This window comes from Hypomesus transpacificus, chromosome 19 (genome assembly GCF_021917145.1).
Source record: "Hypomesus transpacificus isolate Combined female chromosome 19, fHypTra1, whole genome shotgun sequence".
Lineage (NCBI taxonomy): Eukaryota > Metazoa > Chordata > Actinopteri > Osmeriformes > Osmeridae > Hypomesus > Hypomesus transpacificus.
The window spans coordinates 1,838,819-1,858,639 of record NC_061078.1 but is presented as its reverse complement, the minus strand read 5'-3'; the positions used below and the strand labels follow the sequence as shown (position 1 = coordinate 1,858,639).

Genomic DNA, 19,821 nt, shown 5'->3' with positions numbered 1-19,821 from the left:
CACGCAGAACCCCTGTAGCTACGGCTGCTCCAACACGGACGGAGGCTACCTGTGTGGCTGTCCAACTGGATACTACCGCGCAGGACAGGGGTATGCGTTTGAACTACTGATACATTCATCGACCTGACAACGGTCGAGACGTTGTGTTTGACTGCCGTGTGGTGTGTGTTTCAGGCACTGTGTCTCAGGTGTAGGCTTCAGTAATGGTGGCCTCGGTCCGGAGCAAGGAGGAGAGACCGATGAGAACTCTCTTTCCCCCGAGGCCTGCTATGAGTGTAAGATAAACGGATACCCCAAGAAGGGACGCAAACGCCGTAGCAGCAACTCTACCCTGGAGGAACCTGTGGCAGAGGCACAGGTGAGGACGACGTGTCGGTCAGGGTGTCTGTGTGTGTTCGTGAGGGTGTGTTGATGTGCGTGTTTGTGAGTTTGCTCACGCGTGGTACCGTAGCGCCCTGTGCCCGACCGCTCCTGCTTTTGTGTCTCCCTTCAGGAAGAGCAGGAGACCGTTAGCCTGGCCAGCGTGAGCATCGAAGACGTCCTCATGTTCCACCTCAACATCAGCGACCTGACCACCCGGGACCACATCCTCGAGTTCACCCCCGCCCTCTCCACCCTGACCAACCACGTGCGCTACACCATCGACTACGGCAACGAGGAAGGCCACTTCAAGATCAACCAGAGGGAGGGCGTGAGCTACCTACACCTGTCCAAGAAGAAGGCCTTGGTCGCCGGGGCGTATGAGCTCCAGATCAGCAGCGTGGCTCTGTACAGGAAGAAGGAGCTGGACAAGCTGGAGGACACGCACGATAAAGACTACCTCACGGGACAGCTGGGAGACACACTGAGGATGAGGGTCCAGCTCATCCTCCATTAACCAGAACAAGACTGAGACGGCTGAACAGCCCCCCTAACCAGCGACCCAGGCTCAGTTCACCCGGCCCCCCTTTGTCCAGACCTCCATCACCAAGGAGAAGGGGGAGGGTGTGGTCTAGCGCTGTGTCAGTGGTTAGGGGCTACTGCTCTGAGAAAGAGAGAGGGGGGGGGGGGGGGTAGAGAGAGAGGCATACCACCAAAGAGACAATGGAGGGAGGGGGACCACATAGTTTGATTCCCAAAGATGATTCCACATATCATAGATACAACGTGTTGTGTGTTCAAATTCCAGCTACATCTGAAAGAGTGCAGGTAACAGATGAATTCTTGATCCTCAGACGAAGACAATCGCTTTGTGCAGAAAGCTCTGGACGGCATGAACGTGGCTTGTCTGGATAAGGGATTGTTGTGAAGGTTTTGTATAATGATATGTTGAATTGTGCACCGTTTTGAGGGATGCATGGACCACTCGGCAGAGGTGGAAGACAAGGTGGGCTCTCAATACTCTAAAGTGGTTTCCTTTCCTGGCTTTCTCCCATCTGAATCGATGTACTAAGGTTTCCCTCATACAGCCTTGATTCATCCTGTGTTCTCAGTTGAAATGAAGAAAGCAGAGGATGAGAAGGAAACCACTTTAGATCATTGAGATGCAGCCCGAGTCCAAGCTTGAAAGATTACTTTTGCTCATCTTAACTATGCTTTTCCATTTTTCCTACTGACTAGACATTATTAATATACAGGTGCTAGTAAAAAAAACTAACACATAGACTTCTGAATGCACTGTACTCTTTGACAAAACACAGTAGCTAAAAATGTCATTCCGTCTGCCCTTTCAAGTGTCTTTGCAACCAAACCAAAGCTAGCTCCATAGCCTATCTGCTCTCTCCTATACAGTACATGTAAATTAAGTGTGTTTATACTGTAATAATCAATGCCACTTTTAATCTATGAAGCATTTGTAAACTAGAGAGACCCTGATATGGATGGGTTTGTAATGGTGCTTATAATGACCAACTACTTTTGTAAACTGTGTATACATACATACACACACACACAAACACATCATTGTGATGATGCCAAACCTGTGCCTTCATGATTATGCACTGAGGTCTTTACGACCACAAACTCTCTTGCAAGTACAATCAGTGCCGTGTCGCCATAGCGATGGATGACAATCAGACCAGCCTTAGACACCTGTCTGCTCTCTGTTCACATCAGTGAGGGTTTAGTTGTAAATTCACAATAAAATAAAACTTTTTTTTTGGTGTAACATGTCTTTGGTGTAGTACTGTCTTGATGCTGATGTTGCATCCATGATGTGGAGCTCCACAAGGGTCCATCATCAGCCACATCAATCACAAGAACCCCCTGCCTTTCCTTGTTGTTGTTGATGTAAAATGGTTACATTTGATACAAGTTCACAAAAATACTTTTGTTGTTCAGTTTGTTCATTTGTAAATTAAATTGACTACAGATCTTTGGTAGCATCAGAAGCAATCCTGCAATGACAGATTATACCCTAGTCAGTTAGTCACCCAATAGTCATGTATTTCGTGTATATTTCTGATTGTAAACATACCTAGTGTCTAATGTTCCAATAATAGTTCAACAGCACCCCTTAGTGGCAGGAGTGTGGAATAGCACACAACATTGATATAAAGATTATAAATTAACTTAAGTATGAAAAATCACTTTATTTTTACAACAATTTCATAGACCAACATTAAAATTCATGTTTACAATAAGGTATCAGTTCCTTCCTGTGGAGCCGAATCCTCCCGATCCACGCTCGGTCTCATCCAGAGTCTGGAACACAGGAAGTCAACCGTAGCATTAGGACACATCTTCATACACAAAGCTTTAATACTACAGAGTCAGATGGGTGAGCGGTTGGGGAATCGGGCTATTAATCAGAAGGTTGCCGGTTTGATTCCCGGACGCGCCAAATGACGGGGGTATGTCCCTGTACTTACTGTAAGTCGCTCTGGATAAGAGCGTCTGCTAAATGACTAAATGTAATACTACATTAGGTTAACTGTGGTATTACGTGCCCACGCCCCTCAGAGATGACCAATACAATAAACAGCCTGTCAACAATGTTTATCACTTATTAGCTCCAATCATATTTTGTTCTTTGATTGGCTCTTACCTTTACATTTAGTCATTTAGCAGACGCTCTTATCCAGAGTGACTTACAGTAAGTACAGGGACATTCCCCTGAGGCAAGTAAGGGGAAGTGCCTTGCCCAAGGACACAACGTCATTTGTACAGCATGGGAATCGATCCGGCAACCTTCTGATTACTAGCCCGATTCCCTAACCGCTCAGCCACGTGACTCCTACCTTTCAGCTCTTCTGAGCTGTAATTCAAGCATGGAGAGCTCGTGGAAGAGCAGGGTTTGTAGCCAGCTGCTCATGACGCTTACCTGGAGCTCCACTATATCTGGGTAGCAGATTCTTTCACAGACCAGCTGAGCTACCCGGTCCCCCTTTTTCACTGTGAGACAAAGAGGAACAGAACACTGAACACACTACGAGGCAGCTGAGGCACTTCAGACATTTGCACGTAGAAATGAAAGAATCGGTCATTGAAGTTGTCGCCCAAGTGGTTTCCAGACTAACTGGTTTCTGTAAGCATGCGAACTTGCAAATACTTTTTTGGTCTCCATTTATTTTGTTGTGAAAAGCTGTAATGTAGTGTTCACTTATACTTTCATATTCGCCGCAGAAAAAATATGAGATCCGACTTGAAAATCGCCAGTATTAAGTTTGAGTTTGTGACGTTTGTGATAGAGGCAGATGGCAGCTGCTACTGTTCGGTGAACGCATAGCTGGCATGCTTACTAAACCAGACTAACCAGTTAGTCTGGAAACCAGTTGGGAGAAAACACTGTTATCGTGTCCACTCACCGTTGAAGGTCTCCTTGCTGAAGTTGAAGAGCACTACTCCGACATTTCCTCTGTAGTCCTCGTCAACAACTCCAGCTTTGGGAAAAAGGTCAAATTAAGACATAGCCTGTAACATTTTTTTTTTTTTTCGTACCATAAAGAGCCTGGCTCACAGAACTGAATTACATGTATTTACCTCCAACGTCTATGAAGTGCTTAGCTGCCAGGCCAGACCTTGGAGCTGTGGAAAAGGTGGAACAAATAATAATGAAACTTCACTTCAGAACAATCACAATTTAATGATGTTATATGTCATAGCTGAATTAACAGGGTCGATATCTCAAATCACTCACCCACTCTCCCGTAACAGCCATGGGGAACTGCTATCTGTATATCAGTCTTCACTATGCCCTTGTCCATAGGCCCAATTGAGTAGTCATATGCACTGTGAGGGTAAATAATAGAATATTTGCTAGCATTCACGCAGACGAGCTTTTGTTCTACTTAATGAGACTGTTATATACATGGTATATCTATCGTTTTAATGACAAGTAAAAACAAAATCTGAGACCAACCAAGTCACACATACTCTTAGACTATGCATGCGAAAGTACCAACCTGTACAAGTCATAGCCCGCTGCTTTTGTCGACCCTCTGGTTGGAGTAGTGGCGTGCTCGGACAGTTTGGCGAATTTCAACACAGTGTTGAACTCGTTTGGAAGTTCAGTTTTTGTCCTCTTTAGAGATGAGACAGCGGTCACATCTGTAACTTCTGAGCAAGGCATGTTTTGTAAGTAAAAAATGTATGGCGGTAACTTTTAAAAACCTATGAAAAGAGGCAACAGAAAAGAGACCAGCCAGTGCAGGGAAATGAGCTTGAATGAATTTCCCGCCGCAATGCCCCTAAAGAAACGTTTGCTCCACCCACACAGAGTAGTAAACGAACATTTTAATAAACACGGCATACTCTACATGCACACTTTTTAAATGCTATTGCTTGTATACTTTTTCATAATAAGAACATACATATTTCACGACTACTGACTGATAATAATGGTTTTTGGTGTATGTTTTAAAAAGTTCCCGTGATCCTGTCCAGGTTCTCGCGAGAACTGTACTATTTACTAAATGTAGCATCTAGCTATTAGCTATTCCTAGCAACAATCTTGGAGCTGGCAAGCAACTCAATACGAATATGTATAAATAAAGCAACACCTTGACATACAAGGACACATCTTTAAAAAGCTAGGCAAAACATCCAGAGTTGTTAAAACAAAACTATTATTCTTTGGTATCACTTAGCGGCTAGCTAGGCTAGTGCAAACGCGTTAAAAGGACATTACTGTTTCTAGCTAATGACCGTCCTTACGCATACTCCTCGCCTAGTCCCTATGTACAAACACTAATGTCCTCACCATCGTGATAACGTCTCTGGACATGATTTTGAAAATACAAATTAGATGTTGTCTCTGAAAACAGATAACGGTTGGCATAGGCAACAGAAAAACAACACCGCATGTCAAGTGCTTGTTTCCATAAATGCATCATCTTCGCTACAGGGTAAACTACGCCACACCACCTAACGCTAGCTTAATTCACTGTCTTTGGGGGCGTAACTCTTCAGTTCTGCTTCCTCTCCTTCAGCCGCTCATTTAATAAATATTCTAGATGCTTTCCCAATGTTTCATTCGATCGGACGTATTCTTTATATTTCTTCGGATTTGACCAAATGAGCGTTTAGGGCCCACTGTACCTTCCATGTCACGTTGGTCCCCATCCGTCCGTTGCTTCCTGGCGTTAGACTACTAGTTTAAAAATAACCTCACACCTGTGTCCACATGCTACCTGTCACGCTATTCCAGAGATCCAAAAATCTCTGTCCTAATTTTCCGAAATCATAAATATTCATATTCATATATTCTTAAATATATACATATGATTGAAAATATTAGCAATAAACGTTTATTAATCGTTAATGTAGTATAATAGTACATACAATGATCGTCTCAACAAATAGGCTACAGAACAGGTCGGAATAAATCAGCATTTCTTTATTTAACATAAGCCACTCACATGGGTATCTTAAGTTGTCTTATTATCCCAAACCGAAGTGCTATGAAATTATTTTTGAGAATATATCAAATATACATTTTAAGTCACCTATAGGCCTACCACTGGTTGCATGTGCAGCATGTAGATCTGAACATGGTCACATCCTGTCAATTTTCATACAGGTTCATAGTACATCATAATATATAGCGCATACAAAATAATTTCATCCTCTAAATTAAGACTATTAACACATTCAAATGTACAATTCCAACAGAGGGCAGTGTAGTCACTGTCAAAGTAACTGTGACCCATTCTACTACACAGTCCCATGTCCGTATGACTGTATTCATCACAATTCCTGTAATTTGGCTATACATAAAAGACAGATCTGACTCAAAAGAAAACGTTCTTGGATGGTCACGTAGTGACTGCCTTGTTGTTCAATTGTTGGGGTGCTCAGGAGTAGAAGGTGAGCACACTCTTGTGATTTCCTCTCATGAGCAGGGTGGGAGGAAGGTTCTTGCTCAGTATGTCCAGCCAAGCCATGTAGAGGTGATCAGAGACCGACTCTTTACGAGCGATGGGCATACTCCTGCAGGGACAAAGAAGACCGACCACTGGGTTCAGCTCACTGTAGCTATAGTAAACCTAGCCTGACAGTTTGTCATCCGGCACACTGCATATACTCACACAATGATGAGGTTGGCTGCTCTTGAGTTCTCCTGCAGTAGCTCATTCAGTCGCACCTGGAGGTTAGTCTATAGCGAGACAGAATTCAATGTTGGATTTAAAAAGCATTAAAACTACCTGATAATCACAACTAAATATAGACATGTCTGTCTGAATGTGAAGATCCTATGATATATTAAATGAGAAGGTCATTGTTTTTTTGATGGGTGATCTGACCTTCTCTTCGAAGCTGTCAAGCTCTGCGTCAGTGATCTTCCAGGGGTTGTCTTTCATCAGAGCTTCTGCCTGAGCCCTGTCCTTGGAGCTTTCATGCAGACGGAAAGGTTCAATCATGTCCTCAAATGCCTTCAAGCTGGAGGAAGAGAAAGACAGGCAGATGGACTGACTACTTGGTGTTTTACGATGCTACTGTAGCATTGTAAAACACCAAGTAGATTACATTTTCTTGGTATTGCGCTTCTTCAGTAAAGCTAGAGGTTACTGTATGCTCTTATCTTAGTGTGTATTTATATATAATGTTGGCTGTTTACATAACTTAACTGAGCTGTCAGTAGTATACTATAATGTTTTGCCTCTGGATTCTGTCTTAGAGTAAAAGGATTCAACTAGGATTCAAGTTTCTGATAGAAGAAGAAATACAACATTATGAATAGTTTGAAGAATTACCTTTCAGCGCTGGGTTTGATGTTAATGTCAGAAATAACATTAATGTCAGTACACTTGATCCTGAACTTCTGCAACAAAGACTTCATCCTACAAGGAAAAAAGAATGTACTGTATTAAACACTGATTATTAATTACAATTACATCTTTGGTATTCATACAATCAGTTAAAATCCATATCGTTGGATATGTTTTACATTTCCAAACATCTTTCTTTATGATCTAAAAACACTTCATTTGTTTGAATTAGAACATTGATGTTACATAACATATGTCTGTATTCCATTACCAAATAGACCTTTCATATTATGATGCATATAGTATTGGCCTAATATCTGCTTTCTAACATACTCCTCTTTGTCCAGCTCAGAGCGTCCAGGTTGTCCTGCGATGAAGATCCTCATCTTACAGTCCTTCCACTTCTTCCTGGTGGTCAGGATGTAGGGCAGTAACAGGGTCAGACCTGATACAAGGAGACAACTGCTTAGGAACATAGGAAAAAGGGTGTAAAACGGCTGAGTGGTTAGGGAGTCAGGCTATTAATCAGAAGGTTGTTGGTTCGATTCCCGGCCATGCTAAATGATGTTGTGTCCTTAAGCAAGTCACTTCACCCTACTTGCCTCGGGGAGAATGTCTCTGTACTTACTGTAAGTCGCTCTGGGTAAGAGCGTCTGCTAAATTACTAAATGTAAAATGTAAACATTTCACAAACATAGCTAGATTAATTGGATAGAGAATTATGGGAATGTAATAACCTTCTTTTGCATATTTTGTACTTTTGTTTTAGTGACGAAATGAGGGGGGTTGTAAAACGTTGTTTTTGTTTTTATGGAGACTGAGTGGAATGCTTAAGGCGACTAAGACTTACCTCCATCATCAAACATCCACCACACGTCAATGGTGCCTTTGGTCTGTTTCTTCTGGAACTGAGTACTGGCCTCCACCAGCCTATCATTCACCTTGACCGCCTGGGGGCATGGGGGGCTGGTCACAGACACTGAGAGAGAGAGATAAGGACAAAGAACGTATCTGAAATTTCTGCTGGTGGTGGATGGGTAAAGGAGGGAGGGGTGGAGTGAGATGAAGTAAGGATGGGAATAGAGACAGGGAGAGGAGGGAAATTGTAAAGGGAGATAGACTGTCTGGAGTGAAGAGGGGGTGCTCCTGGAGATTATTTTACTGGTGGATGATGGGTTATTGCATTACTTCATGAGGAGAGCAGCTGATTTGATTGTTTTTCGGTGCTTTCTAGTTGGAGAGCAGAGTAAGGTACAGGACTTCAGAAGAATGGTTGTAATGGGGGCCTCATTTCTTTAAATGCTATTTTGCTCTGAAAGCTAATGGAGAAAAAGCTCTATGCGTTTTTTTGAAAAGTCAATTTTAGAGAACCATGTGTGTGTGTGTAAATGTGTATGTGTAAATATGTGCATCTGTGTGTGCACGTTTGGAGAGAAGGATAGCCCAAAAAGAACTGAGCGAGATTAAGAAAAATAGATGTCACAATGCATCTCTTCATGCATCTCTCCATATTTATACTTTCTACAAAAAATTCCTGCAGTAAAAACAAAACAGATCATGAGCCAAATGTCAAACATTCCACAGCCGTGGAGAACAGTCCCTGGAAGCAACAGTGGCCTGATACCTCTGGTGGTGAGAACTTGTTTAGAAGACTTCCTGGACTTCCTGAAGAGTCCCTTGCTCTTCCCCCCGTCCATGTTCTCATTCTCCAGGGCTTGCTGCTCCTCAACAGCTCTCTCCATCTCCTCTGTGGGACAACATGTTTACATACAAACACTATGCCTTCATGCAGGTGCAGCATGTGCTCTTCTTAAATAAAAAAAATAGTGTTTGTCTAATAACATGTTCACCATTTATTTCTAGTAAACCTTGCATATTTATTTTTTGGCTTTGAATGGCCTCTTAAATGCATTATTTTTTGTGTTTATTTTTAGCCCAGTATTGTTCAAGTGGGTGTAATCATTTAACAGTCCTTGAACAGACTGTCAGGTAAAATTTATACGGTAGTCGTTCCACCACAAGCTTATCAGAGGACCTTTATCTGTGCCACAACTGCATGCAATCTGGAGACCAAAGACCTCTGGAATGCCAATGTTATCAATAGTTAATGTGTACTTAGGAATGATTTGCTGGACCTGATGCTAGTTTCTTCCAGGATCATAATGACTCTTATTGAGAGACTTGTTGATCTTGCTGGTTAGTTGTAACGGATAAAAATTATTGTACTCGCTGTAAAATATTTTACTGTTGATTCCTTTTCTACAGGTACACTCTTGCACTTTTTTGAGGTTCATGTTGTTTAATTGTAACTCGTTTAACTACATGCTATTATGGTTCTTACCATTGGCATTTATTTGGTTTTTCACAATGTATGCTTCATGTTTTGGCTACCCGCAATGTTTGGGGCTATCTCATTGTTATGATCAGTGACCTATACACTTTTGTAAATCTCTCTTGGAAGTCGCTTTGGATAAAAGTGTCTGCTAAATGTAAATGTACTTTTGGCTGTTATCAGAAACTACAAAGAAAACATTTTGATATGAGAATATATAACTTAGTCATCGCAGTTCTATTTTGGACCCTGTTTATCCCTAATCATATCTTCTTCTTTTTTTTTTTTTTAAAGCAATTTCACAGAGGGCTTCACATACGCCCATGGAACTGCCCCTCAGCCAACCTCAACCCTCAAGCCTTTTAATGACATTAATAGGCTTATTAGTGTCAGCAAGTTTCCTCTGCTGATAGCTAATATCTTGCAGTAACCACATGCAGTAATAAACTTGGGGTTGTTGTCCTGCAGGACAACAGTATGTTGATATCAGCAGATTCCTACTAGAACAAAGCCTGAACATGTTCACCTCGACACTTTCGTGAGCACTGTGTTTGTGTGACCTTTTGATGGGCGAGTGCCCTGTGCCCACCTCGAGCCTCAATGATGTGGGCGATGTCCAGACCCTGGCCCATTCGAAGCACCACCGTTCCGTACTCAAAGTCAAAGGCATCGCTGAAACAGACCGAGAACAGGGAGGTCAGCTCCACAGTGACAATGATGCATATGACCCACATGCCACCATAACACATCTGTGTGCGTGCACGTGTACGTGTGCGGCTGGTCACTCACTGCAGCACTCCCACATAGCTTTTGACGGCGCTGGAGTCGATCGTTCTCCAGTCTTTCTTAAAGCCGATCATCAAGGTGTTTGGCTTCAAGCGTCCAAGACCAGCTCCCTGCAGGGTAACAGTTGACATTCATGATGTGTATCAAGTTCCAGAGACAGCACAACAGATCAAGTTGAGCTGTTCCACAGCCTGCGCCCCTCAGTAGATCTCTCCACCCTGCCACGCCTCATTCAAGGCAGTATGAATCGATTATAGCTGTTAATCTGCTCTTGTGTTTGAAGTTGAGCGATCTTGGCAATGCCCTCCGGGCTCATCTCCAATCGGAGATAGCCTTGGTCATAACACTGCCCTTCCGCCCTCCTCATCTCTTGTAAACTCCGACACAACACAACCGGTTCAGACTAGAGTTCTTATACTGGTCGGGCCAAAACTGATAATTTGCTGAGGAAATAAAAAAAACTATAAAGAGTAAGAATTTCTGTGTAATGAAAGTCGAATGCGGTTTGGTATTAACCTCTGTTTGTAGTGCGCTTGAGGGTGCAGAGAGCACTTAGACAATATGCAATCCATTTCCAAATCAGACTGCCTGTCTGTTTCATAGATCAATGGTGATAAAAAGTGTGTTCAGAAAACATCCCATCGGATTGGTCGGTTGTTTTTCAAATTTGAACCAATTGGATGGCCAACTGACCTGCAGCAGAATCTCTGTTCCCTCCCTGAAAGTGTCACAGGCCACAGCAGCGTAGAAAGCTTTCCGTTTCTTCTTGTTGAGCCACTGCTGGTTTGTCTCCATCTTAGAGTTCATATCGAGGAGGACGTCTGATCTGGGACCCTGCAGGGAGTTCAACGAGACACACGGTGAACAGTGTTTGGTGTGAACACTCCTCTCTCTTCCCTGGTGTCTCTCTCTCTGTCTCTCTCTCTACCCCTCTCCATACCCCTCCATCTCTCTCCCCCTTTCCCTTCTCTCTCTCTTTTCTCTCTCACCGTGAGTACTTCGCACGTGATACAGAGGCCATAGTTCTTGGTTAAGCTGTGAGCCAGGTCCAGCAGAGCAGGTCTAGTCTTTGGTGATCCAGTCAACACAAGGAACTGAGGCCTGGGGAAAAGAGACAAACCTTTTCAGAAAAGATGACACCGTCCTTTTAATGGTCATAATGGCACATGACAACAGCGTGCGTGACCTTGATCTCTGTAAAGCCTAATGTTGTCTCTCACCTGAAGTTTTTGACGTGGTCCTCGATTCCACTGAGAGATAGAGTGTTGCTCACCGCACTGACGAACGTCACCGCCTGGGTGGACGAACCCCAGTTTACCTCTGAGGGGAACACACAGGTGAGCTGTGAGTCACAGGCACAGGTGAGCTGTGATCCACACACACAGGTGAGCTGTGATCCACACACACAGGTGAGCTGTGATCCACACACACAGGTGAGCTGTGATCCACACACACAGGTGAGCTGTGATCCACACACACAGGTGAGCTGTCATCCACACACACAGGTGAGCTGTGAGACACACACAGGACTGCGCACCGGAATACACACCGGGGTACACATACGAACCACTCACTTGGTTTCTTGACAGTGACGTAGACGTAGAGAAGGATCTCGATGGCATACGTGAGTAGGGCAGCCCACCAGTTAATGACAAACATGACAGCGCAGCAGAGCAGAGCTCCAAACAGAGACAGCCACATGTTGTAGAACCGGTAAGCAGGTCTCCATCCTACGAAAGAGGAAAACAGCAATTAGCTGTGCTGAACACCACCGTTTTCTGTGTGTGTGTGTGTTTGTTTTTGAGTGTGTGCATGTGCTTGCCTGCGTGGGAGTTAGTTGAAGTGTTGGAGACTCACCTGGAGACTTGGCGTAGGACGCGTGAAAGCAGGAGAAGTTGATGAGAGCGTAGGACGCCAGGAAGAAGTTGGAGATGATCGGGGCGATGACGTTCAGATCGGCTGCAGACCCACAAGACAGTCAGGACAGGGGGGCGGACGGGGGTGCGGGGGTTCAAAAGTATGGACAGAAAGACAGACGGGGCAGACGGACAGGCAGAAAGGGACTGACCAATCAGGATGAAGGCCACGGCGAGGATGAAGGTGAGGACGTAGCCTCTCAGCGGCTCGTTGTTCTTGCCGTGACCTTTGGCGAAGAAGTGCAGGGCCGTGTAGATGTTGTCTTTGCACAAAGCCTGAGGGAGCGAAGATAGCGTCACAACTGGAGTACACGTGAATGTAGCCCAGGCGTGAATGCAGCCCACACGTGAATGTAGCCCAGACGTGACACACAAATAAAACATCAGCATTTTTAGGATGTGTGTGCACTTCAATGTCCCTTCATCATACGCCTTCTACACGGCTGTGTGTCTACGACTGACCTGGAAGACTTTGGGAGCGCTGACGAGCGAGGCCAGGGCGGAGGAGAGGGTGGCGGAGAAGGTCCCAGCGATGATGAGGGGGCCGAACCCTGAGACCATGGTCATAACCTGGGGTCAAGGGTCGGGGGTCAGGATGAGTTAGAAACCATCAGCACCATGTCATAACAGACATGTATATCACGTCATACAACGCTGAAGTGTTCTGTTGACAATCTGAACGCATGGATTTGGTGTGTTTTCAATGTTTGACAAAGTGGATGAACAGCAGAGTCCACATCGTACCTGGAAGTTGTTCATCAGGCCAAATTTACAGTCGTCTTCCAAGCAGGAGGAGAAGTTGAATCCCAGTTCACAGGCTGATACTGACACTGAGCCTTTACAAAACGTCCCCAAGGCAACAGTGTCGTTTATGTTCCCTGTGGCTTCACGCACAGTGGTTCCAACTAACCAATGAGAGCACAGAGCAGACATATGTTAAGATTGATCTGAAATGTTTGTCTCAACATCCTAATAGCAGTGGCCATGTCTCTGCTGAAGTGACATTTGCCTTGCATTTCTCCCTTCCAGTAACACCTATGCACTACTTTGCATGTGGATAGAGGGGTGTGTGTGTCTGACTGTTTGGTGGGTGTCAGTATGATTGTGTGTGTCAGTGTGTGTTTGTGTGATTGGGTGTGTGTGTGTGTGTGTGTGTGTGTGTGTGTGTGTGTGTGTGTGTGTGTGACTTAACTGTATTGGCCGCTAGCCATTGCTGAGTGAGAACGATCTTAAAGTGTGTGTGCGTGTATCAGGAAGTGTGCTCCTGTGTAGTGTTTTTTTTCTAAGCGAGACACTGCAGCCTTTCAGGAAAGAGATATTGTAAAAATCATCCATTTACTGTAAGCTACCGTGAGATGGGTTTATGGTATTATCAAATATAAATTAGACAGTTGCCTCAGTAACTCCTTTAGAGCTGATTAATAAGTTACCATCTTTGCCAATAATGACGACTGAACACGTTTTTACAGAGCGGTGTGACCACACTGGAAACAAAACAATGCTCACCGACACAGAGGGCCACCCCTAGGTAGGTGACCCCAGTGATGATGATGGCCAACAGGGTGCCTTTGGGAATGGCAGCTTGGGGGTCCTGGAGAAAACAGATATGATGATGACATCATGGTTTGTAACAAAACATGGATGATAAGGTGTCTTTGTATGACTGCACAGTGTCCAATTTGATGAAGAGTGCTGTAGGACGTTACTGTAAAGCAGTCAAGCAACAGCATCATCTTCCCGCTCCCTATTCTCCGATCCCAAAGTCCGTAATCTCACCCTCAGATCTCCGGAGATGTTGGCTCCAGCCAGAATACCCGTAGCAGCAGGGAAGAAAATAGAAAACACCGAGAAGAACGACTCCCCGTCTTGGAATTTCGGTGGAAAGTTTTCCAGGAATATGTTGGCTGTTGGAGAGGAGGGAGATGCAGATGAAGGGCCAGTTCTAAGACGTACGACAGACTCTCTCACACATCGCAATCAGGGCTGCTCTCCCTCACCGTGATAGTTGAAGAAACCTTTGGATTTCTTATCCACAGTTGCTGGGATGCCTGTTCCCACGAACACATTCACGATGGCCACCAGCAAGATAATGAGCAGAAATATTTGGGCCTACAGAAAAGGAAAAACATTTGGTTTTTGTTAAAGATTTGTGTCATTGTCAGGGCGTGGATGGCGTTCCTGGAAACGCTGGTGTGTTTTTTTGTGGAAGTCTCTGTCTCACCTTGGCCTCCCACTCCATCCCAGCTAACGAGATCCCCAACAGCAACAGCACTGTGATGCAGCCAATAATCCTGATATCATTCACTTCATCCACCATGATGGCTGCATTGTCCTGGAGAATAGAAAGAAAGAAAGAAAGAAAGAAAGAAAGAAAGAAAGAAAGAAAAAAAGAAAGAAAGAAAGAGAAAAAGAAAGAAAGAAAAAAAGAGAGAGAGAGATCATCTGTCAAAAGGGGGCACTGAGGCATGTCCAAAGTGTGTAACTGAATCACCCAACACACTGATGCTGAGGCGATGAAAGTCCGCGTACCTTGAGGAGGTCCACCACAGTCTCAGCAAAGCCCACCACATACATGGCCACAGCCACCGCATTAGCAAAGGCAAATATTAGGCCGATGGAGCCGCCAAACTCTGGACCCAGACTGCGAGATATCAGGTAGTACGCCCCTCCTGGAAACCACACACACACACACAAAGTAGAAGATTAATCACTACATCCCTTTTCGTTTGATTTTGTATCTGTGTAGGTTGTGTCATGCAGCAGTAAACTTAAAAAAATTGGACATTTGACATGTGGATATGGAGCCAGCCCTTGTGTTAATCTCATTTAATGAGCAACTAATTGATTTCACTGCACAAGAGATAATACATCTCAAGATAGAACATTTCGTTCAAATCTGGTAAGCGTCTGTCCAGGGCTGTCTTTGGATCTATGCTCGGTGGCACGGTCGTGTATTAATGGAGAATGTTCCGTGGTATGTGTTCCAAATGACCTCACCTCCTCTGACCACTCCGTTGGTGCAGATGGCCGACATGGAAAGGCAGGTGACGGAAGTCACCACACAGCTCAGCAAAATCACCACAATGCCCAGACCTGCGACACACACACACACACAACACATTTACACCCATTTCAACCAACTCTCAATTCATCTTGCAGGTACCTTTAGTCTGGGTAAAACGTAACTAAGTTGTTACTATTCAATGCTGTTCTTTTGAGCAAACTTGAGCTCAAGCTTTAGCCTCAAGCTCTTCGTTGGGAATCTATTGGGTGTTACTTATTGTGAATGTACAATGTCTTATTCTTCCGGAATAATAAGTACAAAATGTTGGCATGTGGCCTATTAGAGGTTGTGGTCTGGTCTATTGGTCTGGTCTGATACAATCTGGTTTTTGGCCAATGAAACTAAACTAACTCATAAAACTCCACCAGTCACCTTTTACACCCTCAGAAAGAGAGTGAAGCTTTGATGCATCTCAAATTGCCCACTCTAAGGGCTAATTATGCTGGAAGGCCAGAGGCAATAACTAACCTGGGTTTTACCTGGTCCCGACCTGCAGCCTATGGCTGTTTCAGGCCTTCATAGCCATTAGACACGGCCCATTAACAGAACCAGCACCCTCCATCCATTTGCAAGCACAGGACACACACACTAACATTCTTAATGTGGGTCTCTCCTTTGATATCCCATAGCTTGACCTTGGATTCCTTTAAGGACACACATTATTCTACTTGTTTACTTCTCTTGGGCAGTGGTCTAAGTGGGGGATATGGGGGGCAGTGTCCCTTTGCTAACTCACCCCAGCCAGCCTGTCCAAACACCCAGGACAGCCGAATGAAGAGCATCACTCCCCAGATGTTCAGCATGCATCTCACCTGAGCAGCGGAAATGGATTATAGATTAGGATTGGGACAATGACATTTCAGACACACATTGCTCAGTGGACAACCACCCCATTGCGTTCAAGAGCTGGACCTGACAGTAACGAACCACAGATATGCATTTATGTCTCTTTTTTTTTATAAGGGACAATGCACATTCATTACAGTAACATGAGCACTTCGGTCTGTCGTGTAAATGTGGCCCATTTAGCCAGACAGGCATATTTTCATCTGCATTCCTGTATGTGTCTGACTCTGGATTGCGACAGGACCTGTGGGCTGAGGTGTGTCTGGTGATCCTTACTAAGGCCAGGCCACAGTCACCCAACCAGGTGAGAAGACTCCCTGACTTAGCATCACTCACCAGGACCCCTATGATCCAGCCAAACTTTCCCGACCCTCCATTGCCCTCCATGGGGATGTCGGCCTCCAGGTCCTCTGAAGGGGTCCCATCGCTCCCCTCCGTGTCCTCCACTGTGTCTGGCACTGAGATTGCTCCATTCTATATGTAGAGACAACAGTCAGAGAAACAAAAGTGTGATCACTCTAGTGAATGAGATGTGCTTTTTTCTTGTTTTTCTTTTTTTCTTTGAGGTTTCAAGGGGGAGAAAGCATCGTTGTTAGTGGAATTCAGAGCCAACCGCTGATGACAGAGCAACATTCAGAAGACAGGAGTGTTTTGTCTTCACATTGAATGTCCTTGTTCTTTTTCTTGTATGTGTGTGTGTGTGTGTGTACGTGACTGTGCCAATATACGGGTGTGTGTGTGTTTGTTCCTGCTGGCCCACCGCAGAGAATTTCAAGAGGAGCAAGAAGCCATATGGTTTGATTCAGCAGACGATTAATAAATGTTTACAAAAGCATTACCATCCTGAGCTCTTGTCCTTGAAGACGATGAGTGTGTGTGTGTGTATGTGTGTGTGTGTGAGAGAGAGAGAGAGAGAGAGAGAGAGAGAGAGAGAGAGAGAGAGAGAGAGAGAGAGGTGGAACAGCGAGACATGAAAAATCAGCAGTTTCTCAGCTTTTGTTATGATGAGTGTTATCAATGGAAAAGACCAACAAAGAGAGCAGCACAGTTCAATCAATAACAATGTACACAATATACATTGTATTGAAAAGGTAAACATAATAAGCACACGGCTTGTTTTACTGTAATAAAGGCCTAAACCGGCAACATACCTCTGAAGGCCAAACAAATCTAATCTCCTAATTGTTCTCTTGCCCTGCCAAAATATTCTTAAATGAATAATTCCCATGCACGACCACAGATTTATGGTGCAAGGAACACATTCTGCTGATAATCTTTTTATTTAGGCTTTAAAAAACGATGTGGTGTGAGATTCCAAATAGATTTACTGAACTTCTAAAATGCAAAGACTGACTTCAGCTTTTATTTTTGCCAGTGTAACAAATACTGTGAGGCATACGAAGGTGCATGCGTCTGACGACTGTGTCAGAGATTAGTGTCAAAGATAAGTTTTAATTGCAGTCTATTTTTGTCTGTTTTGACTAGCTAGTTAAGATGTGTGCAGTATGTTGTGCAAATCATTGTTACAGGGTTGGGGTCAGTGTAAGGAAGGTTACCTGTGTGATACATTATTCAACAAATGTAAAAACAGTTTTTCTTTCTTGTCTTTCAGCGGCTCTAAACACTTGCTGTTCATTTCTAAAGCTCAAAGCCAAGCTGAACTAGAACAAAGAAAGGAAAGAGAGGGAGAGAAAGAGAGAAAGAGAGAGAAGGATGGCAAGAAAGAGAAAGACCAAGAGTGTTTCTGAAAAGAGAGAGACTGAAGTTGACAAGATAGTCAACACAGTAACCCATGCGTGTTTTACAGAATGGGACACGCAGTTCATGATAAACAGATACAGGCAAATAAGGACAGCTCAGAACAAGACCTTTTGTCCAGGTGGACATCTGACACACACCGTCCCACTCTCACCTTCTGAAACACTTCATGGAGCTCTTGCAGGGATGGTCGAACAGCACGGTGACCACTCATGCTCCCTGCGTTACGGTAGAAGTCAATGTTGGGCACACGGTCCAGTGTGTCGTGACCAAAGGCGCTGACCACTGAGGGTCGGATGTCACGGCGGTCCCCGTTGGTGTAGCCATGCTCAGAAAAGGAGCTGTCCTCGTAGTTGGGGGGCCCCTCGCCAGTCCTGTCGAAGGCTGGGTTAACATGCTCCCCACCATTTCCTTGGTATTTCTCCATCAGAAAGAATGGAGGGGGTGTTTTCAGTCGCTTTTTCAATTAAATTGATTTTAAAAAAAGCTAAAGGTTTTCAATCATCTAACAAGGTTTTATTAGACGACCCACAGCAGGATAGTCTGGTGCTCTTGTTTATAGTTCTTGTCTGCGGACTTGTAGGGTCTATCAACACTCACTTGATTCTAAGAGGTAAATCCTCTTGCTGGGTCAAAGCAGTCATATAGGTTAAGTTTCGCACTAACGCTCAAACTTTATACTCTCTCCCTGTGCCCCTGAACTGGCAGACAGTCATTGGCTGAGCTTCTGGATCTACCTTCAGAAACCTGTACGAGGGGTGTCAAATATGTCCTTGCTCCATCCCAGGGGACACAAAGCCTTTGCTTAACGATTAACCAGGTCATAAACGCCCGAGGACAGATAAAGGCTTACATTGCTGGGGTTGTGGAGGAATTGATTATTAAAATTGTTGTCTGAAGTGCGAGGCCAGAGCACATGTTGTCCTGTTGTGCCGTTTTATGGGGCTGTGGTTAGTGTTCCCTCACAGTAAGAACCAGATCCTCAGGGATGAATCACCAGGTGACTGGCTGACTTCTTCAGGAAGTTAAAAGTAGCGGAAACTTCACAAGGTGACCAGGAAAACTTTCAAGGTTAAAGTTCCTAAATCTATGCAATGATTGAAGCTTCAAGAAGGTCAGAAAGCACGTTCGGAATTTTCCCTGTTATGACATGACAACACGGATATCAAGCAAGATTGCCTGTTTTGATTGTAAAGGGAGGAATTTTGACTGGGGAAAAGTCAAAGCATATGTTGTATCTGTACTGTAATGAGCTGTTATATCAAGCTGGTTGAATAACTGCCATATTGAAGGATGTTTGCACAGAAAAGGTGACAGAGCCAGTACTAAGTAGTGAGAATCTAACTATTAAAGGTGTAAAGGAGAGTTAATATAAGACTGCAGGGCCACAAACCACAGGACTGGAACCTGCTGGAGGCCTTTCTCCACAGTCACATGACTTCCAGGCAGCCTATTAAAAACATATTTCACAGGTACAGTTCCTTATTAGTGATACACTACAATGATTTCTTTGGTTGTGAATTGTAGCTTACTGGCTCTCCATCTGACCTTGCTCATATAAGACAGATAAAAACAGGGAGGGCAAAATATCTGTTACTAAATATCTTATCAGCTGAAATTGATAAAAAAATATCTGATATCAGGGGGGTTATTAACCCATTTAAAGTGACCAGCCACCTTGTTTAACAGCAAGCAACATACATTTAATCAATTCACATGACATTTAATCAATTTACATGACATTTCATCAATTTCAAACTTGAAAAGTTAGTAGTAGTAGTAGTAGTAGTAGAAAAGTAGTGACCTCTGATTAAATGCTGTCTTTCTGCACTGTAAGGAGGGAAACCCCTGATATTCACAAAGTGTGAGATGAATGACAGGTTGTTTCTTCATATGATATATATTTGGGGTTCAAAATTCAATAAAGCAACT

General features: G+C 44.0%; 3 protein-coding genes across 5 annotated transcripts in view; 1 reads left to right on the top strand and 2 right to left on the bottom strand.

Moving 5' to 3' along the window:
- fbn1 (fibrillin 1) overlaps window positions 1-2,146 on the top strand; it is a 45,486-nt gene extending 43,340 nt beyond the window's left edge. The window contains exons 50-52 of the mRNA XM_047042319.1: window positions 1-90; window positions 175-358; window positions 494-2,146. The exon at window positions 1-90 is cut by the window's left edge and continues 142 nt beyond it. Coding sequence (XP_046898275.1) covers window positions 1-90; window positions 175-358; window positions 494-877 — 658 coding nt within the window. The 3' untranslated portion in view covers window positions 878-2,146. The remainder of the gene's footprint in view (window positions 91-174; window positions 359-493) is intronic.
- A 404-nt stretch (window positions 2,147-2,550) lies between these two features.
- On the bottom strand, window positions 2,551-5,624 carry dut (deoxyuridine triphosphatase). Of its 3 annotated transcripts, none has more exons than XM_047041345.1 (7): window positions 5,518-5,624; window positions 4,383-4,536; window positions 4,118-4,209; window positions 3,961-4,005; window positions 3,786-3,860; window positions 3,302-3,372; window positions 2,551-2,682 (listed from the first exon to the last, which is right to left on the bottom strand). In XM_047041345.1, exons 1-7 carry the CDS (start codon window positions 5,522-5,524, stop codon window positions 2,626-2,628), a joined length of 501 nt encoding a protein of 166 aa, XP_046897301.1. In that variant the 5' UTR covers window positions 5,525-5,624; the 3' UTR covers window positions 2,551-2,625. The 3 variants fall into 3 exon arrangements, with proteins under 3 accessions (XP_046897301.1, XP_046897299.1, XP_046897300.1); XM_047041343.1 differs by lacking the exon at window positions 5,518-5,624 and adding an exon at window positions 5,180-5,496; XM_047041344.1 differs by lacking the exon at window positions 5,518-5,624 and having other exon boundaries at window positions 4,383-5,163.
- Window positions 5,625-5,790: 166 nt separating this feature from the next.
- On the bottom strand, window positions 5,791-18,369 carry slc12a1 (solute carrier family 12 member 1). The gene is made up of 26 exons (XM_047041877.1): window positions 18,044-18,369; window positions 16,468-16,605; window positions 16,022-16,097; window positions 15,219-15,314; window positions 14,751-14,890; window positions 14,443-14,553; window positions 14,219-14,330; window positions 13,998-14,125; window positions 13,728-13,812; window positions 12,966-13,126; window positions 12,684-12,791; window positions 12,374-12,497; window positions 12,163-12,264; window positions 11,880-12,035; window positions 11,526-11,625; window positions 11,295-11,406; window positions 10,999-11,139; window positions 10,309-10,415; window positions 10,109-10,191; window positions 8,812-8,934; window positions 8,038-8,166; window positions 7,521-7,632; window positions 7,173-7,259; window positions 6,723-6,858; window positions 6,507-6,574; window positions 5,791-6,408 (listed from the first exon to the last, which is right to left on the bottom strand). Exons 1-26 carry the CDS (start codon window positions 18,314-18,316, stop codon window positions 6,273-6,275), a joined length of 3,144 nt encoding a protein of 1,047 aa, XP_046897833.1. The 5' UTR covers window positions 18,317-18,369; the 3' UTR covers window positions 5,791-6,272.
- Window positions 18,370-19,821: the final 1,452 nt, after the last annotated feature.

Coding starts and splice junctions, on each gene's coding strand:
- dut (XM_047041343.1), bottom strand. CDS start 5,312: ATGATGCATTTATGGAAACAAGCACTTGACATGCGGTGTTGTTTTTCT. Junction 3,861..3,960: donor GCACTTCATAGACGTTGGAG/GTAAATACATGT, acceptor TTTTTCCCAAAG/CTGGAGTTGTTGACGAGGAC. Junction 3,373..3,785: donor CAGCAAGGAGACCTTCAACG/GTGAGTGGACAC, acceptor TTTGTCTCACAG/TGAAAAAGGGGGACCGGGTA.
- slc12a1 (XM_047041877.1), bottom strand. CDS start 18,316: ATGGAGAAATACCAAGGAAATGGTGGGGAGCATGTTAACCCAGCCTTC. Junction 13,813..13,997: donor ACATCTCCGGAGATCTGAGG/GTGAGATTACGG, acceptor TGTTTTCTCCAG/GACCCCCAAGCTGCCATTCC. Junction 12,265..12,373: donor CGTGGCCTTCATCCTGATTG/GTCAGTCCCTTT, acceptor GTGGGTCTGCAG/CCGATCTGAACGTCATCGCC.